General features: G+C 49.6%; 2 protein-coding genes across 8 annotated transcripts in view; one reads left to right on the top strand and one right to left on the bottom strand.

The window, feature by feature from the left end:
• Positions 1-595: 595 nt before the first annotated feature.
• On the bottom strand, positions 596-2343 carry LOC146406274 (uncharacterized). Its single transcript, XM_085013804.1, has 4 exons — positions 2313-2343; positions 1985-2231; positions 1542-1917; positions 596-858 (listed from the first exon to the last, which is right to left on the bottom strand). The coding sequence occupies exons 1-4, from the start codon at positions 2341-2343 to the stop codon at positions 724-726; spliced, it is 789 nt and encodes a 262-aa protein (XP_084869930.1). The 3' UTR covers positions 596-723.
• Positions 1292-19606, top strand: part of ZBTB7C (zinc finger and BTB domain containing 7C) — a 405029-nt gene continuing 386714 nt past the window's right edge. For all 7 annotated transcript variants that reach the window (XR_014808565.1, XR_014808564.1, XR_014808563.1 and 4 more), the window contains exon 1: positions 1292-1480. The gene's annotated coding sequence lies outside the window, so the exon portion shown is untranslated. The remainder of the gene's footprint in view (positions 1481-19606) is intronic.

Raw genomic sequence — 19606 nt, 5'->3', positions numbered from 1 at the left:
GTCGCGCCAGGGTGGGCAAGGGTTTCTATGTCTGCCTTGAGCGCGGAAAGCGGGGGTTGTAAAAAGGAGCGCCAGTGTGCTCCGGCCAGCTGGTGGCCGGAACATCTCTTCAGAGAGTCGCCTCGTCCGCGAGCGTTCACATCGTCGCCCCTGAACCAAGATCCCCCTCCTCTTTTCCCTGATGGGCCCTTTGCGCTGTCCGTCACCAGTCAGCGCCTGCAGCGGATCCCAAGGAGACTCTCCCCTCCGTACGGTACCAGCGGAGGCGGTGTTTGGAGGTACTGGGCGGGGCCAAGTCCTTCCAGGGCCCGCCCCTTGGCTGCGTAGCTGGGTGATTGGATGCTTCAGAAAGCCGCCTTGTAGGCTGTTCAAGGGAGTAAACGAGGGCTGGAGGTTGGTTCCCCGCTCGCATGCTGGGTACCCAGGCCCGGAGATCCCGCGTCCGAGCGGCCTCTAAGGCTGGGCTGCCCGCAGGGATTTGGGGGCCCTGGAGTGCTGCAGTCCTTTGGTTTCTCGTGTCAGAGATGTGTCTTTCCGAGCTCGCTGAAATTCTGAGAGCATTTGGGAAACTTCTGTCCCCAGTTCTTGCTCCCTACTTTCCACTGGGGAAGCAGTTGCTGAGTTGTTTTATTTCCTCCCCTAATCAGACTCTGTAAAAATAGCCGTGCGCCGGGGCGACCAAGCCAAGCTCTGCTGCTCCGCTGTCCTGGGCAGGGTGTGGACCTAAAAATACCCGGCGGTCTGGAGCCCTGTGCTCTGGATGCGGGCGGGTCCAGCCGGGCCGCAGAGGGCGTCTGGAGACCGGAGAAACGGCGGCCGCCTGGCCTCTCGCCTCGACCGGGGCTGTCCCTTTAAATCCTGGAGGAGGCAAAGAGAAAAAAGGAAAGAAAGAAAAAAGACGCGGAGCCCCAAGCGGAGGGTGGCTTTGCTCCCCCCCCCACTCCGCCCCCGCGCAGCGTCCTGACTGCCGCCCGCCGCCTCCGCGGGTCCTGGGCGCCCCCCGCAGCGCCGCCCACCGCCACAGTTACTGTCAAAATAGAAATTAATTGGAGCCGAGGAGGAGGTTGTAACGTAGCAAGTGCATGTGTGGCAGGGTGGGGAGGGGGCGCAGGGGAAGGGGCGGGCGCGAGCGAGAGGCGACCGCAGACATCCGGGCCCTTTAGCCCAGTGCGCACCCCGAACCGGTGGCGCGGGCAGCGCGGGCGCCGGGCGCGGGACGCGGGGCTGACAGCCGCGGCGCGGGAGGCGGGGCGCGAGGAGGGCGGAGGCGCGGCGCGGGGAGGGAGGAGCTGCCGCGCGCCCGCCACCGCCGCTCGGCTCCACACCGCCAGCGCAGCCCCGCCACGAGACTCTGACAGCCGCGCGGCCCGCGCTGCTCGGGCGCACAGGGACTGACGGACGGCGGCGGTGGCGAGGGAGGACTGAGGACCGCTGCCCCGCGCCTAGTCCGGGAGGCGTGCAGGTCCAGCGGCGGATAGAGGTGAGTGGCTTCGCGCGCTGTGCTGGGGCATCCGCTGCTAGGGTCGCGGTTTCCCCCGCACCTTGGTTGCCGAGGCAGGTCGGGGGTCGCGGAGCTCCCGGAGGGTGGCTCTGCATCGCGGGCGGTGGAGAGCGGTTTCCTGGGCTGTTGCTAGGAGGCCAGAGGTCCGCTCGCCCCGGGGCGCCGGCGGGGCAGAGGCGCCCTCGGCGTGGGGGGTAGGAGGCGGGGGGCTGCGGTGGCTATTCAGGGGCTCCGTGCGGCAGCCATGCGACGGGAGGAGGCGGGGGGAGGGAGGGAGGGAGGAGGGGAGAGCCAGCCGAGAGCGAGCCAGCGAGCGGGCGCCGCGCCTCCTGGCTGGCACCGCGGCCCGGAGCGAAGTGGCGCGCGGGCTGGAAGGGAACTTATGCGGACGCGTGCGGCCCGGGGTTCGGCGGTGCCTTCGGGCACGGGCGGGGCGGGCCTGTCAGCAGCCACAGGTGGTTTCTGCCAAAAGTTATACCGCACTTCTGCTGGGAAGGCGCGCGAACATTTTGGAGAGCGGCGGTTTCCTGAGACTTTGGCATCCGCACTGAGGTCTTATGCTGAGAATTAGGAAAGGGGCTGGAAAGTCTGGGACCGCACATCTTGCGACACGCCTCAAGGGCTTCGTGGCGGTCCCCGCTGGAGGTGGTTCCTTTGCAGGACTCCGAGACCCACGCTGCTGTCCAGTAGGGAAGTTCGGGAAATGGGCGCACGCACGGTTTCTCCGTGCCTCGGGAAAGTTAAGCCGAGACCAGCCCGGTATCTGTCGCCCGCACCGGGCAGCGCAAGGTCTCTTCCTAGTGACACGCACTAGGGAGCGCCTTCGCTCGTGGTGTGCGCATCTCTCGCTCCTTTGAAAGCAGATCGTCCTTGGCCGCTGTGTTGCTTTGTTATTAGGGCTGCTTCTCTGATTTCATTAGGAAGAGGATCGAGGAGGAACCAGAGAAAAGCGAAGCGGCAACGGCTCATTTTCTTTCAATCCAGCTGCGGAGGCTGGTACCCAAGCCTAGGTGTCAAGGGTCCAGGGCCAAGAGGAGCAAAGAGTTGGTGGCATGTGGCTGCCTGCCCAGAGAAACTCGCTGGTCTATTCTCCAGGCTAGGCCTGGGGTTTCTGGGGCCTCTGGGACAGAAAGAGGAATGAGGGTGGGAAGGGAAGACGTTTAGAAGAGGAAGATGTGCCTTGGTCAGCCCTGGGAGAGAGGCTCTGAGAGAAGTCCAGTGGTTTGGCCCCATTCCTCATTGGCCAGGTTGATGAATCCAGGGCAGTGAGGTTAGCACCACCCGGGTAGGTCCGCCCTGGGCTGAAAGAAATCATTATCCCCAGAGTGGGTCTGATACCCAGCTGTTGCAAGTCGGTACAGAACTGCATGAGAGTTGGAAACACTCAGCCCTTCATTCTGGCTGGTCCTGTTCCCACTCCCTGTTCCCCCAGCCCCAACAAGTACCTGAGAGGAAAGCATACCCTTGGCTTTAAAGGAAGTCACAGAATTTGGAAGCTGAAAGAGACTCTAGAAATTTTAGAAGCACTTATTTTACAGATGAGCAGATTCAGGCCCAAGGAAGGAGAAAGTGACCTTCCACAGTGGTTAGAGGCCAGGGAGACTAGAAATGACATCAGCCTCCCAGGCCAGGGTGGAGAGAGTTTCTCTGCAAGTCCTTGTAGGGCCTGAGATCAGAAATGCCACCCCCACACCCCCAGTCCATCATGGGCTCGTTATCTGGTACTTTTTACATCCAAGCTTGCCAGCTAATTTCCTGTCCCCTGCCCTTGGCTTAAAAAAAAAAAAAATCAGAACTGTCATTGCCCATTTGCAGTCTGACACTATCCCAACTTTTCCTGCTCCCTCCTCACCCCAAATTCCTCAAACTCCTTGTGTAACATAATGTGGCTTGATTAGCCAGAATGAGTTTGCAGCCTGTCTCACTGTGAAGCACTGTGAAGCACCCACTTTCGGTAGGATGCCAGAACTCTGTTTTCCTGGTAATTAGGTTTTACAGATATTTTTGAAAGGGAGCCCAATTCTGGATCAATTACTCTTGGACACAAACGCTGTGCTGTTGTGGATACTAAATGAGAAAGATGAGCAATTATCCGGGGGTGTTGGAATAAATGTTGTTATGAGTATTTGACACGCTATTAGACATCAATGAGTGGGTTTTCAGTAAATGTTTTTTACGTTGTATTTTATTGAGCAAACAAAGTGTCTTAATTAAAAAGAACTGTGCATTGGCCACTTAAATTTTAGGCACTTGTTTCTTACTCGTGTGTATGGGCAGGAAGGATTTGAATGGTAAACAGAATGATTAAGAGAACTTTTTTCTCCCAAACCTAAATACCTTAGGTCAGTGCTTATTCTTCAGTCTTTAATGTCATGTACAGTCCAGCAGAACCCTGTTAAATCAAAACAGTTCTGGATTCAGCGTGTGTCAATCTATATTAGTCAGAAATGACCTAGAAGAGAGAATATTTTGTAAGTTTAATGCTTTCAAGGGCAGGCAGTATCAAGAATTCAAGGCTAATGCAGTGTCACTGAGCATAATTCTTCTCTCACGGACAGATCAGAATCTATGTCCCCATGGCTGTGCTTGGGGTTCCTGTAGAAGAAACCAAAATCTGGTATCTTTGTGATAATATAGTGTTATATTTTGACACTGCCTTTTCACTTTCATTCCATGCTCATCTCATGGGTAGCCCCTAGTTCAGCTCTTGGTTCATCTTACAGATGGAGAAACCAAGGCAGAGAAAGGGGAGAATGTGTTTCTTGCAAGTTCACTGTCTGCATTAACATACTCTGAGTGTGCAGGTTGGGGTTTCCGGGCTGACCTCCCTGTAAGAGGCCCCCTAATAATATTGCAAGCCCCTTGCCCAGCTCCAGCACTGCGGTTACCAAGGGGTGTAGAGGTGTGGTGGGGTTACAGTTACCATTCATAGGAGGCCACTGGCTCCCATGGGGGCCTGAAGGACTTGGTCCCCACCCCCACTGTGGGTGAGCCATTTCCCTCCCTCTTATAGCAGGCTGTGGGAACTTGGGCGGGGAGGGACCAGCTGGCTGAGGCTGGGGCGGGGGTGTGGGATCTGTGCCTGTGGAGGGCTGAGGGACTATTTATAACTCCTCCTCCCCTCCTGGGAAGAAGAGACTCAAGGGTCTGGAACCATGCTCTGCCGCTGACTTCTCCCTAGGATGGCTGTGCCCACTGGCAGAAAACCTGCTGCCCAACAAACTGCATGGCAGGTTCTGGAGTGAACCCTGACCTGGAGGGGCCCTGCAGGGCTCCTGGGAACTTGAGGTGCTCTGGGGGATTTGAGATACACGCATCATTTCCTAGAGCCGTTGTGTGCACTTTTTCTCAGGCACTGACTCCCTCATTTGCAAAAAATGAGGCATACCCCAGAAACCTCCCAGGGCAGAGCTTCAGAACCTACTAATGTGGGGGTAATTGGCTTTTCTGAATAATGGCAACAATTTTTTTTTTTTTTTTCTGCAGGAGGAGATCCTGAAAGGGGCAAATTAGGTGTGGCTCCCTCTGATCAGGGACTCTGGCATTTCTGTGAGGTCCTGGCTGGGAAGGTTAGAGCCCTTCCCCTCTCTCCCTTCCCCTTCCCCAGACTAGTCCCTGGTGGTCCCCCTCACCTCCCACTCTCCACGCCAATTCCCAATCCCACCTTTGTCTTCAGAGAAAGAGTACCAACCAGTTCACTGATGACAACTTCCTTTCTTCGATGGGGCATCTTTTCTCGCTGGGTCAGTGGAGGGAGGAATGAGGGTTTGGGGCAGAGGAAGCAGGCAAAGCCCTGAGCTTGTCTCTCTGTTTAACTCCTTGGAGTGAATTAATCCACCCCTCAGAACCATGTCAGGGGCTCACAGCAGGTTTTATAAGGCAAGTGGGCTGCTCCTGTGCTCCCCTCCCATGGGGTTTCCAGGATCTGGCCTCTGCCTGCCTCTCTGATCACTGTCTACGCCCTGTACTCGAACCACCTGGCCCCTTTTTGTTCCTGAAACACACCAAGCTCACATGTGTGCAGAATCTTCCCACAGCTGGCTTCACCTTGTCATTAGATCTCATCTGAAACAACCTAGCAATACATTCACAGCACCCCAGTCTGCCTGGGCTGTAATCTTGGTTCTCCTCCAGTCTATTGTCTGCCTCCCCTGCTAGAATGGAAGGTCCGTGAAGGCAGGGAGTTTGTCTGTTTTGCTTCCCATTGTATCCTTAGCATCAGTGCCTGGCATGCAGCAGTGGCTGAGGAAATAGTGGATGAACGGATATGCCCTTCAGTGCTAGGGGTTGATGAAGGTGAATCAGCCAGGGGCTGTGCTCTCAGAATCTCTTTAGCCTAGCGGTGGATATAAAGTTGGTTCATATGTACCCTTAGGTGTGGCAGGAAGGGAAGGTGGCATGCAAGAGGTATAGCCCAGTAGGCCATGGTCAAGCAGTGTTTTAGCCCTGATTTGACAAGGCTGGTTGGCTTAGGCACAGGTGTCTTCTTTCAGGTGTTGTGTTATGGGTCCAGGAGCTGACCCACCTCCTGGAATAAAGTTCCTCTAGCTTGCTTCTCTGTCTCTCTTTCTCTCCCTCTCTCTCTGTATTTATTTACTTCTTTGGTGAGCAAGAGCTCCAAGCATAATGCCATCCTTGGAGAGTCAGGAATGTTGTGTTTTTCCACCAGCTCCATTCATTTGCAGCCTCCTCAGAGCAGCTGTGGACAGCTGGCTGCCAGCGTGGATGCAGGGAAAGCTTCTCTTCAGGGCCAAGGGGTACGCTCAGCCCCGTGTGAACGGGGAATTTCATTTGTGTTTCACACCCTGCTGATTTCCAGACCCCACTGAAATGGTGCCTGTAAAAACAGATTCATGAGGAAATTAAAAAACTATTAGCATTTCAGTTTACTGCTTATTTTCTGCTTAGAGGAGCAATAAGGGTCATGAGAGAAAATTTGGAAACTGTGGAAAGGTATGAAATTAAAACCAAAAACTGCTTATAACACCCTAATTTGGCTGTATTTCCTTCCAGTCTTTTTTCATACATCCACTAAAACACACACACACACACACACGCACACATATGCACAAATAAATGTAATAAGATTAAATACTGTTTTCTAAAACTTTTAATACCCAGATCATCTTTTAATGAAGAGAAGTTTCTTTTTCTTGGGAGTCTGGGACATTCCCAGCGTAAATCATTGCTATGTAGAAGAAAATGTATTTTCCAAGTCTCCTCATTGGCCAAGAACATTTCGGTAAGCTTTACCATCTGCAGTTTGAATTAGGAAAATAGCACCCCCCTATCCCACCCCAACGCTTTGCAGATGGGCTTAGAAAGGTACTTCTCACTATACACCTGCCTCCATCACTGTGTTAAGAGCCACTGGTGTATGGTATAGCAAGCTGTCCCTTACCAAGTGTTCTATCACACTTACCAATGCCATCATGTTCTTTAGAATCATTTATTAATCATTAATCATTTATGAATCATTCCTTGACCCAAAAATAACAGCAGGAGAATCTTGAGAAATGTGAACCAGTATTTTTTTTTTTGGTCTTTTTTTTTTAGGGCCACAACAACGGCACATGGGGGTTCCCAGGTTAGGGGTCCATTCAGAGCTGTAGCTGCTGGCCTACACCACAGCCACAGCAACATGGGATCTGAGCCATGTCTGCAACCTACACCACAGCTCACAGCAATACCAGATCCTTAACTCACTGAGCGAGGCCAGGGACTGAACTCACATCCTTATGAATGCTAGTCGGGTTCGTTAACCACTGAGCCACAACGGGAATTCCATAAACTAGTATGTTCACATAGTGTGTTTAGGGCATCACTGTTTTGGGGGAAATCTTGACTCCTTCAGAAGCCCAGGCAGGGACTTTGTCACCGTCACTGCTGTGCCCCAGACTGTAGAACACCCATAGAGTATAGAAGAAGCCAAGTGTGCCGTGGATGCTCAGGAAATATTTAGCTGAGTGTGTTGAATGTACATAATCCTTCCTGTGGGAGGTGAGGCGCTGGCTAAGCCTGTCTGTGTCAAGGCTTCAGGTGCGAGTGAGTTTGCTGGGAAGGGAGTGCACGGCCCTGGGGGAGGGGTGGAGAAGAGCATCACCTCCTGGGAGGTGGACTGGGAAGCAGCTTTCTGGCTTGACAGTTTTGATGGGGCTTTGGAGGAGGTGAAGTTGAGGTGGAGTCCTGATATAAGGAGCTAGAGGCACTTAACTCACAAGACAGGAACTAGAGGGCACCCAGGCAGGAGGAACCTCAAGGTCAAGAGAGCCCCAAGGTCAAGCAGTCAGGGACAGGTGTGCCAGCCTAGGATGTGGGGTGCAGCCCATCCAGAGAGTGGCTAGAGATGGAGAGGGAACTGGGCAGCTCTGCAAGAGCCCAGAACCTCTTTCCAGGAGAGGATGGGTCCCTGGGGACCATGGAGCCTTCCACCCCGCCTTCAGGCAGATAATGTCCCCATTCCACAGATGAGGAAACCAAGGCCTGGAGAAGTGAATTGGTGGGGAGGAACATGGGTCCAGAGCCGATCAGACCTGAATCCTGTGACTTGGCCCCTTGACTAATCCTGTGGTCACCTCGGGCACATTACTTAACCCTCCTAAGCTTGAGTTTCCTCTTCTAGAAATTTCATGGGGTGGTCGGGCAAATGGGATGAGATGATACCCACAAAGCACTCAGCCCAGCTCCTGGAAAAAATGAGGAGTCCCATGGGGAAGCCAGTATTGTCCCTGGGTTTTATGAATTTCTGTTTCTAACCTGAAAGAGAGAGGAGAGGGATGACCGAGGGGTCATGCTGAAGAACATTTAAGACTTTGTTCTCTTCCTCTTCCCCCCTCCTCCCCAAGCTACCATGATACTTCAGGAGATGAAAATCCTCCCAGCCAGATGACCATTGGAAAGTCAGTGCTCCCATGCAGGTAGAATTAGTGCCATTTGAGGGGTGGCGGGGTCCCTCCCCTTCCCTGCCTTCCTGCCTCCTGCAGAAGGGGGGACACACTTCTTACAACCACCCTGAGGCTTCAGAGGCTCAGTCTAGATGTCACTGTCAGGGGCACACTGTCTACTCAGGAACACCTGGTATGGTTGGGCTTTAGCATTAGAGAATGGCCACCCAGAGAAGGGGACATGGGACAGATCGGTTCTGCTGACTGGGAGCTAAGAGGATAAACCATTTATAATCTGGAGCAGCACAGTCTAATGAAGATATGATGTAAGTCATCCATGTGATTTAAAGTTTTCTAGTAGTCACAGTTTTTTATTTTATTTTATTTTATTTATTTATTTTTAAGGCCATACCTGCGGCATATGGAAATTCCCAGGCTAGGGTTTGAATCGGAGCTGCAGCTGCCGGCCTACACCACAGCCACAGCAATGCCAGATCCAAGCTGCGTCTGTGGCCTATGCTGAAGCTCATGGCAACACCAGATCCTTAACCCACTGAGTGGGGCAGGGATCGAACTCACCTCCTCCTGGGTGGTAGTTGGATTTGTTACTGCTGAGCCACAATGGGAATTTCAAGTAGTCACATTTTAAAACGGCAAAAAGAAATGGGCAGAAGTTCCCTGGTGGCTCAGTGGGTTAAGAATCCATCATTGTCGCTGCTGTGGCTCTAGTTACTGCTGTGGCATGTGTTCCATCCCTGGCCCAGGAACTTCTGCACGTCACAGGTGCAGTCAAAGAAAAAAAAAAATTGGAGTTCCCGTCGTGGCGCAGTGGTTAACGAATCCGACTAGGAACCATGAGGTTGCGGGTTCGGTCCCTGCCCTTGCTCAGTGGGTTAACGATCCGGCGTTGCCGTGAGCTGTGGTGTAGGTTGCAGACGCGGCTCGGATCCCGCGTTGCTGTGGCTCTGGCGTAGGCTGGTGGCTACAGCTCCGATTCAACCCCTAGCCTGGGAACCTCCATATGCCGCGGGAGTGGCCCAAGAAATAGCAACAACAACAACAACAAAAGACAAAAAAAAAAAAAAAAAAGAAAAAAAAATTGAAAAAAAAGAAATGGGCAAAATGAACTTTAGTAAGGCCTTTTGTTTAACCCAATATATCCAGAATATTACCACTTCAACCTGTGACACTAGTCACATTTCAAGAGCTCTGTAGTCCTCTGGGGACAGGGCAGTGAGCCTGGGGCATAGGTTGGGAGGGCCAGTCTGGGGAGGCTGGTGCTACTTGCAGGCTCTGCATGGCGAGGGAAGGCAGTGGGGCCTCTGGGAGGGAACTCGTCAAGAGCAAGCAAATTAGGGAAGAAGTGAAGTGTTCTGAGACCTGACTTTTATTCCGGCCAATGGAGCGTGAATTGTTTACTCCTGGGAGCCATTCCGCTGCTGGCCTCAGTTTCCTCATCTGCAAAATGAGGTTATGTGACCTCAGAGCCAGTGTGGCTTTGGTGTTCTAATTCCTGTGAGAAAGGCACGGAGAGCAAATTTAGCCACTTACTGAGTTTGAAGTGGGTGGAGGCAGGGCTTGGAGAAAAAGTTTGGGTAACAGAGAAAACTCCTGGGCCCCACGTTTTAAAGCATCTCATTAGAAAGTTCCTTCTGGGAGTTCCCATTGTGGCTCATTGGGTTAAGAACACAATATAGTGTCGGTGAAGATGTGGGTTCTGCATTGCTGTGGCTGAGGCTGCAGCTCCAATTCAACCCCTAGCCTGGGAACCCCCATATGCCACAGGTGTGATCCTAAAAAGAAAAAAGAAAGAAAGCAGGCTCTGTCTGGACAGTTTAGAGAGGCATGCATGTCTTTGTAAGCCTCTCCAAGAATGGACAATATCCAGTCACTGCCATTAAGTTGCATTTATTTAAAAGTATGTTTCGGGAATGTTTTGGCGGTGGGGAGGCTGTGTTAACTATTATTTTTTAAAAATGACATGTTTTCATTGTCTTTAAACCCTGATGCTGTCTCTTGTTCCTGGTCATCCCAGATGGCTGTGAATGGCAGCCATTAAAGAGGGGAAGGGCCCTGCAGGAAATATTAGAACAAAAAAGGAAATATTTCAGCTCTGTCATACATGGGCACTTGGCCTGTCCAGAGAGGATGTGGCAAGAGAGAGAGGAAAAAAGCAGCAGGTGTGTTTGGAGGGAAGGGTGTGTCCGCAAGTGTATTTTAAGCTCCTGAAGTCAGAGGCACTGGTTTCACTGCCTTCTAGTGAAGAGGGATTTGAGGTTTTTATCTCCCTGCTGCAGACTTCTGTGGGGGGGGGGCGGTAAGGAAACGCTCCTTTTTAAGGACTGTCTCTTCTCTTTAAACTAGATTGGCACAAAGTAGCTTTCTGAATCTACCAGAGGGTCTCCTTGTTCCCACAGGGTAAAGGGCCTCTGTGCTCTGAGAGCTGGTCCAAGCCCTTCACAGATGAGCAAAGGGAGGGTCAGAGAGGCCCTGCCCCTCTCTGAGGTCCCCCAGGAAGGCAGGGAGGAGTCCATGCCAGCATTCTCCACTGCCACACGTCCTTTGGGCCACACAAGGGGGCCTCCTTCGTTTTTGTCTTCTCCGCAGTTAACATATGACTCAGCTGGGCTGCCTTGAACCATTTTTTTTTGTCTTTTTTTTTTTTTTTTTTTTTTTTTTTTTTTTTTTAGGGCCGCACCCAAGGCTTACAGAGGTTCCCAGGCTAGGGGTCGAATTGGAGTTGTAGCTGCCGGCCTACACCACAGGCACAGAAACTCTGGATCTGAGCCGGATCTGTGACCCACACCATAGCTCATGGCAACACCGGATCCTTGACCCACTGAGTGAGGCCAGGGATCAAACCCGAAACCTCATGTTTCCTAGTTGGATTCGTTAACCACTGAGCCACGACGGGAACTCCTCCTTGAACCATTTTTCAATGAGGGTTTCTCTTTTCTGTTTTCCTCAACTAGATTTTTTATTACTTTTCCACACATTGTTTGCTTTGAATTTCTAATTTAATTTTTTCAAATAGGTCAATACTTACCTGGTTTAAAATTCAAAAGGTACAAAAGGGTATTCAAAGTGAAATTTCTTTCTCTTACCCTGTCTCTTAGTTCCCTTAGCCCTACTACTGGTTTCTTCGGTTTAAAGATATTTACTGCACAGACTGGAAAATATGTATATGTGCGTGTATGTGTACATACATGTGCCTGCGTATTTTTACATTTTTTTTTTTACCTGAATGGAGGCGTACCGTACACATTATTGTTTCACTTTACATTTTCCACTAAACAGTAAATCTTGGAGGTATGTCTGTCTGATTATAAAGAACTACTTCATTCTTTTTTTGCTTACTTGTTTTGACTATCTAAATTCCATCGAATGGCTATACCTTGACTTACTTAATCAGCCCTTATAGATGGATATTTTGATTGTTTCCAGTCTTTTGCTTATCTAATACCTTTGGTTCTTACCCAGTGATTTTTTTTTTTTTTTTTGCTTTTTAGGGCCGCATCCACAGCATATCAAAGTTCCCAAGCTAGGGGCCCACTTGGAGCTACAGCTGCCTGCCTACACCACAGCCACAGCAATGCAGGATCCGAGGGACGTCTTCAACCCACACCACAGCTCATGGCAACGCCAGATCCTTAACCCACTGAGTGAGGCCAGGGATCGAACCCGCAACGTCATGGTTACTAGTCAGATTCGTTTCCACTGTGCCACAACGGAAAGTCCTTTTTTTTTTTGTTTTTTGTTTTTTTAATGAAAGCAAACCTTGAGCTTTCTTTTTTTAAATGAAAGCAAACCTGAATACAGACAAATTGATAGCATTCTAAGCTTACTGATTTATGATGCTTCAAAGAAAGAAATCGTTTAATTATATAAGGATTAAGAGCAGCATAAAGCAACTTTTTTTTTTTTTTTGCATTAAACTTCCTGGAAAACAAATCATGTGGTTGACATTATTAAACCAGTGTTTCTTGAGTTCCTACTGTGTGCTGGTGCTGGGCACTGGACCAGGCAATGGGTGGGGTTGGGGACGCAAAGAAGAAGGTTTGCAGGACAGCCTTCTTGTTCTGGGCCTGGAGTCAGCCGCAGGGTGGGGGTGACTTTGATGGGGGAAGACAACAGCTAATCAAAGCCACAGAGAGGATGTTGAGTCCTTCGATGGGGGGTGGGGTACAGGGTGTCAGAGCGGGGGGGTTAAGGCTGACTGACTGTATGTGAGCAGCAAGGTCTCCCACTCTCAGCTCGTGGCATCATGTCCTTGGTCCCCCTCAGCTACCTCTCCTGGCCACCATCCATGTGCAGGCTTCTCCAAGGAGCAGGATCTGGGACCTCGGCTCAGCTAGGCAGGCTTTGTGTCCTTGCTGTGCTCCTCTTGACCTCGAGGGGCTTTGAGATCCCTTCTCCCAGGAAAACAGAGCTGTCTTCAGTCTGGTGAGCAGGGCTCTCCCTCCAGCCAATCCCTTCTTAGCAAATGGGCAGTGGTGGCAGAGCAGCGCTGTGAACAGAGGGCATTGGGATCAGCGGGGAGAAATCAACCCCACTGTATTGAAGGAAGCACCCTTTACCCACGTGAACTGGGGTTCCTTGGGCTGTCCCTGAGTCTATGCAGCTCTGTGTTCCCCTCCCGGATTGAGAGGCATCTGCTTTCCGGGAACACTGGCCCCAATCCTGGCAGCCTGCCCTCTTGGGGGGGGTGGGGCTCAGAATGCTTTCCAGAAGCAGCCCACAGCCTGAGTGTAGACCTTTATCAGCCGGGTTGAAGGCAACTAACTAAGTTTCAGAAGAGTTCCAGGCTGGCCCTTGAAATTGCCTTTCACAAAGAATTTTTGCTTGTGTGGCGGGGGCGGGGGGAGGGAAACTGGGGTCCTACCATGAACATACAAGGTGCATTGAAGCCCCCCCCCAGCCCCCGTGTCTTTAGCCTGGGCTGAGTTTCGCAGGGCATACGAAGAAGCCCAAGACATGGTTTTGGCCTCAAGGATCTGAAAATCCAGCTGGGAAAATGATGATGTATATAAGATACACAAGCCTGATGCTGAAGGGCTCAGTGATGCATATCTGGTAAGAGCTGGGAGATTAAAGGAAAAGAGAGGTGGTATGGCTGGAGTAGACAGGATGCAAGATTTCAGATGAAGCTCAGAAAGGGCATGTGGTGGGAGGATGGGCACTGATATCCACTTAGCAACTGCTGCGTGGCTGGCGTGGCCTGGGCATGATACGCCCATTAAATCCTACAGCAACGTTTGACTGGACATTACTTCCACTTAATGGAGCTCAGATTTCAGAACCCATATTCTGTTCACCTAAGTTGGTACTTAGGTTCCTGGAGCTTGTTGATGGAGAGGGGAACAGTTTGTGCAAAGGAACAGTGGGGGGACCAACGTGTCCTGAGTCACCCTTGTCCGGGAAGTCTTCTCTTAGCAGAAGGGCCCATGTAGGAGGCAGGAAGGAATACATTTGTTTAAGGGGGTCAGGCTTGGAGGATTAACTGCAGGAAGCCTTAACTCCCAGGCCGTTTAGCCCTCTGTCCAGTTCACTTCTGGTTTTACCTGATTTAGGCCCAATTCTGGTATGTTTCAGAGGATGGCATAATGTCAATATTTGCATTAAGCAATAAGAATTTAGGAATAGGGAGTTCCCGATGTGGCTCAACAGGATAGTTGGCATCTCTGCAGCCCTAGGATGCTGGTTTGATCGCTTGCCTGGCAAGCGTGGGTTGCAACTGCAGCTCGGATCTGATCCCTGGTCTGGGAACTCTGAATGCTGCAGGCAAAAAAAAAAAAAAAAAAAAAAAAAAAGAGAGATAATCCACTTGATACCAAGTATTAAAACCATGTATTTCAGTCCAGAACCAAACTGGGATTATTTTTATCCATTGACCAGTATCTCTTTCCTATGACGTTTTGGGACATTGTTTCTAGAGCCACTTAAGGCACTGTTATAAAAATGCAACTACCAGCACAAAGGAATATCAGATCACTGGAATCAGATGTTGAGACATCCCAGAGGTGGGCATTTATCCGTGTTCTCTAATCCTGTAAATAGATGGTTCTGTATTTCAGCTTCTCTGAGCGCCATATGACTTGTTAATGGCCTTGTAGCTCACAGTCAAGGATGAGGATTCCTCTTTCATTATGCTCTCTGTGTGGTGTGGGCCAAGTCGTAAGTGTGGTTAGGGGTAGTGAATGGACAGAGGAAAGGGTGTGAGGTCTAGTAAATGCTGTGTAGTGGTTGGGCTGTGAGATGTGGTGAAGAGATTCAAGGACCTTGTTCCAAGGCCCAAGCTTGCATCAGTGTCTTCCAGTGGCTTTTTATCCATCTCTGTCATCTCAGGGTTCCTCTGTCCTAGCACTAACTTAAAAATAAGTACAAACCACTTGAATAAAAAAAGCCCATTTGTTGTTTTTCTGACGCCTTTAGCATTGGGAATTGATGAAGTCTTAGTAGATCTGATGGGGTTGTGGCCATTTTCTTAGGCTTCTTGCCTTCACTCTCATAGAATATAGAAAGCTCTTTGAGGGAAGGAAAATGTTTCCTATTTCTGGTTTAGCTCTGATGTTAGATGTACTTGTGCCCATTTGGCAAATCATCCCCCAAATCATATTTCAGCTAGTTTCTGAGAACTTGGAAATCCTGCTCACAAGCTGGATGGTACCTATGAGAAAGCAGAGGGCAAGATTCCGTCACTATCCTTGCCCACCGTGGGAACAATGATGACTGTGTGCTTGCCTTTGTCTGGAGCTCTGGGATGTTTTCCTAAGAAGCTTTGTGAGGAGAGTGGGACTGGAGAGAACGGTTGTCAAAGTGAATTATTTAATAAAATAATATTTCTGCTTGCATTATGGAAAACTAAATCGCACTGTGCTTTATCTCCATTGCTTTGCCAGAGATCCCTCATGACAGATTCCAAGGCAGCAGATCAAGCCACCTTGCTGAGCGTCACCTATTTGCCGAAGTCATTAAAAGCCATTGTTTAACTAGAGGCTTCTCTGTTCCTTCCTAACAGTTTTCAAGACCCCGCATTTGCACAGACCTGACTCAGCAACATTCTATTTTGGGAGATTCTTACCTCTTCTCAGATTCTGGACTGCAGTTCCCTAGTTTTCTGCTTTGTGCTCAGGGATGGCTATAATGCAGATCTTGAGTCCAGGTCTGAAGCAGTCTTGCTGGCAAAACGATACGTCTCTATAGCAGAACTCTGCCCAGCCACTGGGTACCAGAACCACCTGGTTCCCCCTTCTGCCTTCCTCATGGACAAAGTAATATTTTTACCATGGTAAATTGTTACATTCCCTGGGAAAGTAGTTATTTGCCACAAGGGTAACACATTTCAAGAGAACCAGCAGGCTGGCACACAGAGCTGCCTTCACCTACCCCTGACCCTCCCCCCCCCCCAACTCCTCCCTCCCTCTCCCTCTCTCCTTCCCTACTTAAATGGGATCATAGATAGAAATCGAGCACCCAGCATAGTGGCAGTCACAGAGCCCAGAACTCAATACATATCATCGATTACGACTAATATCATAATTCTCATGTTCAAAAGGAAACTATAGCCCCCCAGTCCCTTTGTGGTCACACTTGAGAGTCAGAAAGCTCTCCCAGCCTAGTGACCCATTCTGTTTTTTTTTTTTTTTTTAATACTCCATCCTTCATACACACACAGCACATTAAGAGTCTGTTCATTCTTGGGATGTGCGCGAAATTCCAATTCCTGTCAGGAGAATTTATGTGTGGTTTTAGAGGGGATAATCGACCAGTTAGTATGTGCGCACTGATTTTATACACATACGCGTTGCCGTTTACAGCACACATTATAACATCTTCAGTCTCTGCCAAGAATGTGTATTTCTTAGCCCCGTGCATTTGCATATTATGGGTTCATAATTTCAAATTGCTGTAAAGATCTCTACAGAAAAATGTAGTCACTGTACTCGGATGTTCTAAATCTCTATGTAGTAATAGACCTGGCTAATTTTTGCCCCTGCTAATGTCCCAGCCTTGTAATTTCTTCCCTCTCTCTCTCCCATACACACACACACACACACACACACACACACACACACACACACACTCACACACGCATGCACGCACGCACACCTCTGACTTTACTTCTAAGCAGGGATTTACTAGCTGGGAGCTGAGTTATGCTGTTTATTTCCTAGACTTCATTACCTTTCCAAAATGTATCATACACTTGGCACAGTGTACTATGGTCTTATTACAGATGATTAAAAAGAAAAGATTTATCAAATAAATGAACCCACTGCATCAGATCTTTCCCTGTTTGGGTCCCTGGCTTCCCACCCTCAGCCACCCTGCAGCTTTAGTCACCTGCTGTGCTTCTGGCTTAGCTGTGCTCCCTGACACGGCAGAGAGCCCTTCACAAATTGCCCTTTCAAGCTAATCACACCAGAAAATCCAGCCACCCACACCCCACCCTCTAATTAATCATTAGAGAATCTGCCATTGGCAGTGGGAGATTTGGCCAAACAAAATAGAGCAGGGGAAAGAAAAGAAACTTAAGACATTTTTCAGGTCTTGCAGGTATAAGTACCCGAATTTGAAAAACAGCCACTTGGAGATTTTCTTCTTGAAGTTTAGAGAGAAAAAAAGGATGCCAAGTTAAAATCTGTTCTCTCTCATTTCAGTGTAGGGAGAATTAAATAGCTGAGCCTAGATGCGATGGTTGCAATGGAGATGCTGCAGAAATCCACTGTTGAGTGGCTGACCTGGGGATCACTGCACCATGGAACCGACCAGAGCGAAAAAGGGGGCTCGGTGGCTTTTTCCATTGTGTGGTCTGCCTTGCTCTTTTGATGCTCAGTCAGAAAATAAATACTACCCTGAAGGTTGGGAACTGTGTGCCCTTTGGCATATCTGGGAGTGACCTGGCTTCCTGAAGGCAAAGGGACATCCTTTTCCAGCTGCTAAAGTGGCAGCTGTCTGTGACTCAGATGTTGAGGTCGTTGACCTCAAGGTGCTTAGGATCACCCTGCTGCCTCTTGAGTTCTGCCCTTTGTGGCTTATTTTAACTTAGGAACAAGTGCTTTAGTCCTCTGAGTGTGTGTGTGTGTGTGTGTGTGTGTGTGTGTGTGCGTGCGCGCGCGTGCATTTCAAAGAAGTCCTGATCCAAACTTCCTTTCGTTTTGATTCAGAGCTTAATTGCAGAAGAATCAAATGCAAACTCTACATTTACAAAATTCTCTTTTAAAAACATTTTTGACAGCTTTATTGAGGATAATTTTAAACAGCATTCACATTGTTTTAGGTTTACAATTCAATGATTATTTTTAAATGACATATTATTAAATATACATACATGTATGCCAGGGAGAGGGGGTTGCTAGTGAGGCAGGGACGGTGGAAGGGGGATGAAGGAGGAAGAAATCTCTTGTCTAGGCAGCCTGTGCACTTGCGTTCTCTCCCTTCACCATCCCTTCTGCGGAAGGAGCCATGTGGGCAGGAAGTGTGAAGGGCAGAGCAGGCCAACGGGCTGGGGAGACACTCTGGGTGGCTCCCCCCATTCTTCTCTGGCCCCAGCCTGGTAGGTGGGGCTCCTCAGGGCTTGGACAACCACTGCTCCTCCCTGGTCATGAACAGTTCACAAATGCCAAGGTATTGTCATATCAAAAGCATATTCACTTGCACCTTTTCCTTTTCTCACTCAGACTGTGCTGCGGTGGCTCTCTGAGGTCATCCAGGCCAGCTCCCCTATATACACACAACCAAATACTGTCCCTGGGGCTGAAGTAAGTGGTCCTGGGACACTTCCTGGTCAGCGAGGGAGCTGGGACCAGATCCTGGTCTCCTTACCGTTCAGGACAGTGGAATGGCCTTCTCATTGTGCTGCCCTGTCAGAATGGCCTAACGTGGGCAGGAAAGTGGGCAGGAAGGCAGAGTGGAGGTCACCAAAGACCCATTTATCTCCTTACAGGCATTTCCTGTACCAGCTCCCTAGCCCTGCTCTAGAGCTGTCTTTTGCTGCTTTAAAGCTAGGATCTCAGCAAGGATGCTGCGCTGTCCCAGTCTGATTTATCAGCACGTCTCATCATCCAGCAAGATGATGAAAGGAGCAGAGGTCAAGTGGAGAACCCATTCCCTCGGACCTTTGTTCCAGAAGCAGCAATCCTTTGATTACACCTGACAAGCCCGAGCAAGAAATTAGGCCAAACAGAGGAAGAGCCATAGCTTGTACATAGACCTCTGGGTAGAAACCATTGTTTTCAACCCCGGTTGCTTTTTGTTGGTGTGTATGTGTATGTGTGTTTTGAAAGACATTTCTGAGAAAATTATGTTGGGAGGGTTAAAAAAGAGCATTTCATCTTGAAGATTCAAAGCTGTGAACACAAAGTTAGCGAAGAAACCAATTGTGTGTAGATGCAAGTAGTTATGAGATACCCAATGTGCGGTGGGAAGGGACCATCTGATGCTTTGGAAGGCAAACAGCCCTTCTCTCTGATTCAAGCCACCATCCTAGGGAATTCGCCCTGCTGGGATGCTTACTTAAAAGGCTTTTCCTTTCAGCCTTTGCCAGCTGGTGTGGAGCCGAAAGCCAACGAATGGGGCAGAAAGCCAAGCTTTCCCTTGTGCTGAGAGCCAGAGGAGGAGAAGTAGGTAGACGGCAAACCCGAACAGAGCAGCAAAGTCGTGACTGTCAAACAGTGGCAGTTACAGCCGGACAGTTGAATGCTTGAGCCTGTAGGGACTAAATGAGCCAGGAAGACAGGCGTGTCCTAGAGCAGTGATTCTCCAAAGGGAGTCCCTGGACCAGCCACATCAGCAGCTCCTGGGAACTTGTGAGAGATGCAAATGTTAGGCCCCACCCACTTGAGATCACCTGAATCACAAATTCTAGGGGTGAGCCCATCGATCTGTAGTTTAACAATCCTTCCTGGAGGTTCTGATGAACTCTCAAGTTTGAGAGCCACAGCTGCAGGAAGAGTGAGGGTTATGCTAAGGCATGATCAATCGATCTATTACAGCTGATGCTCAAAGTACTGATTCTGTATTGTTTTGTGACTATCATAATTTAAGTAGTGTCTGGTTAATTTAATAAAAGTTGTATTATAGAATGTGTAGTTGACAGAATTGCATATTAAAAATCCAGTAAATGGGACATTATACTTTGCTTAAACATGGTAAGTCTAAAATAGTTCCATGCATTTCTAATAAAATTTTATTATAGATGCTTTAGAAAACAGAAACCCCA

The sequence above is a fragment of the Sus scrofa genome, chromosome 1, assembly GCF_054392235.1.
Source record: "Sus scrofa isolate SSC_HxYL_T2T_F1_AM1 chromosome 1, Sscrofa_HxYL_maternal_Yorkshire_Landrace_v2.0, whole genome shotgun sequence".
NCBI lineage: Eukaryota > Metazoa > Chordata > Mammalia > Artiodactyla > Suidae > Sus > Sus scrofa.
Note: the sequence above shows the minus strand (reverse complement) of the source record. Positions and strands in the feature narration are given on the sequence as shown.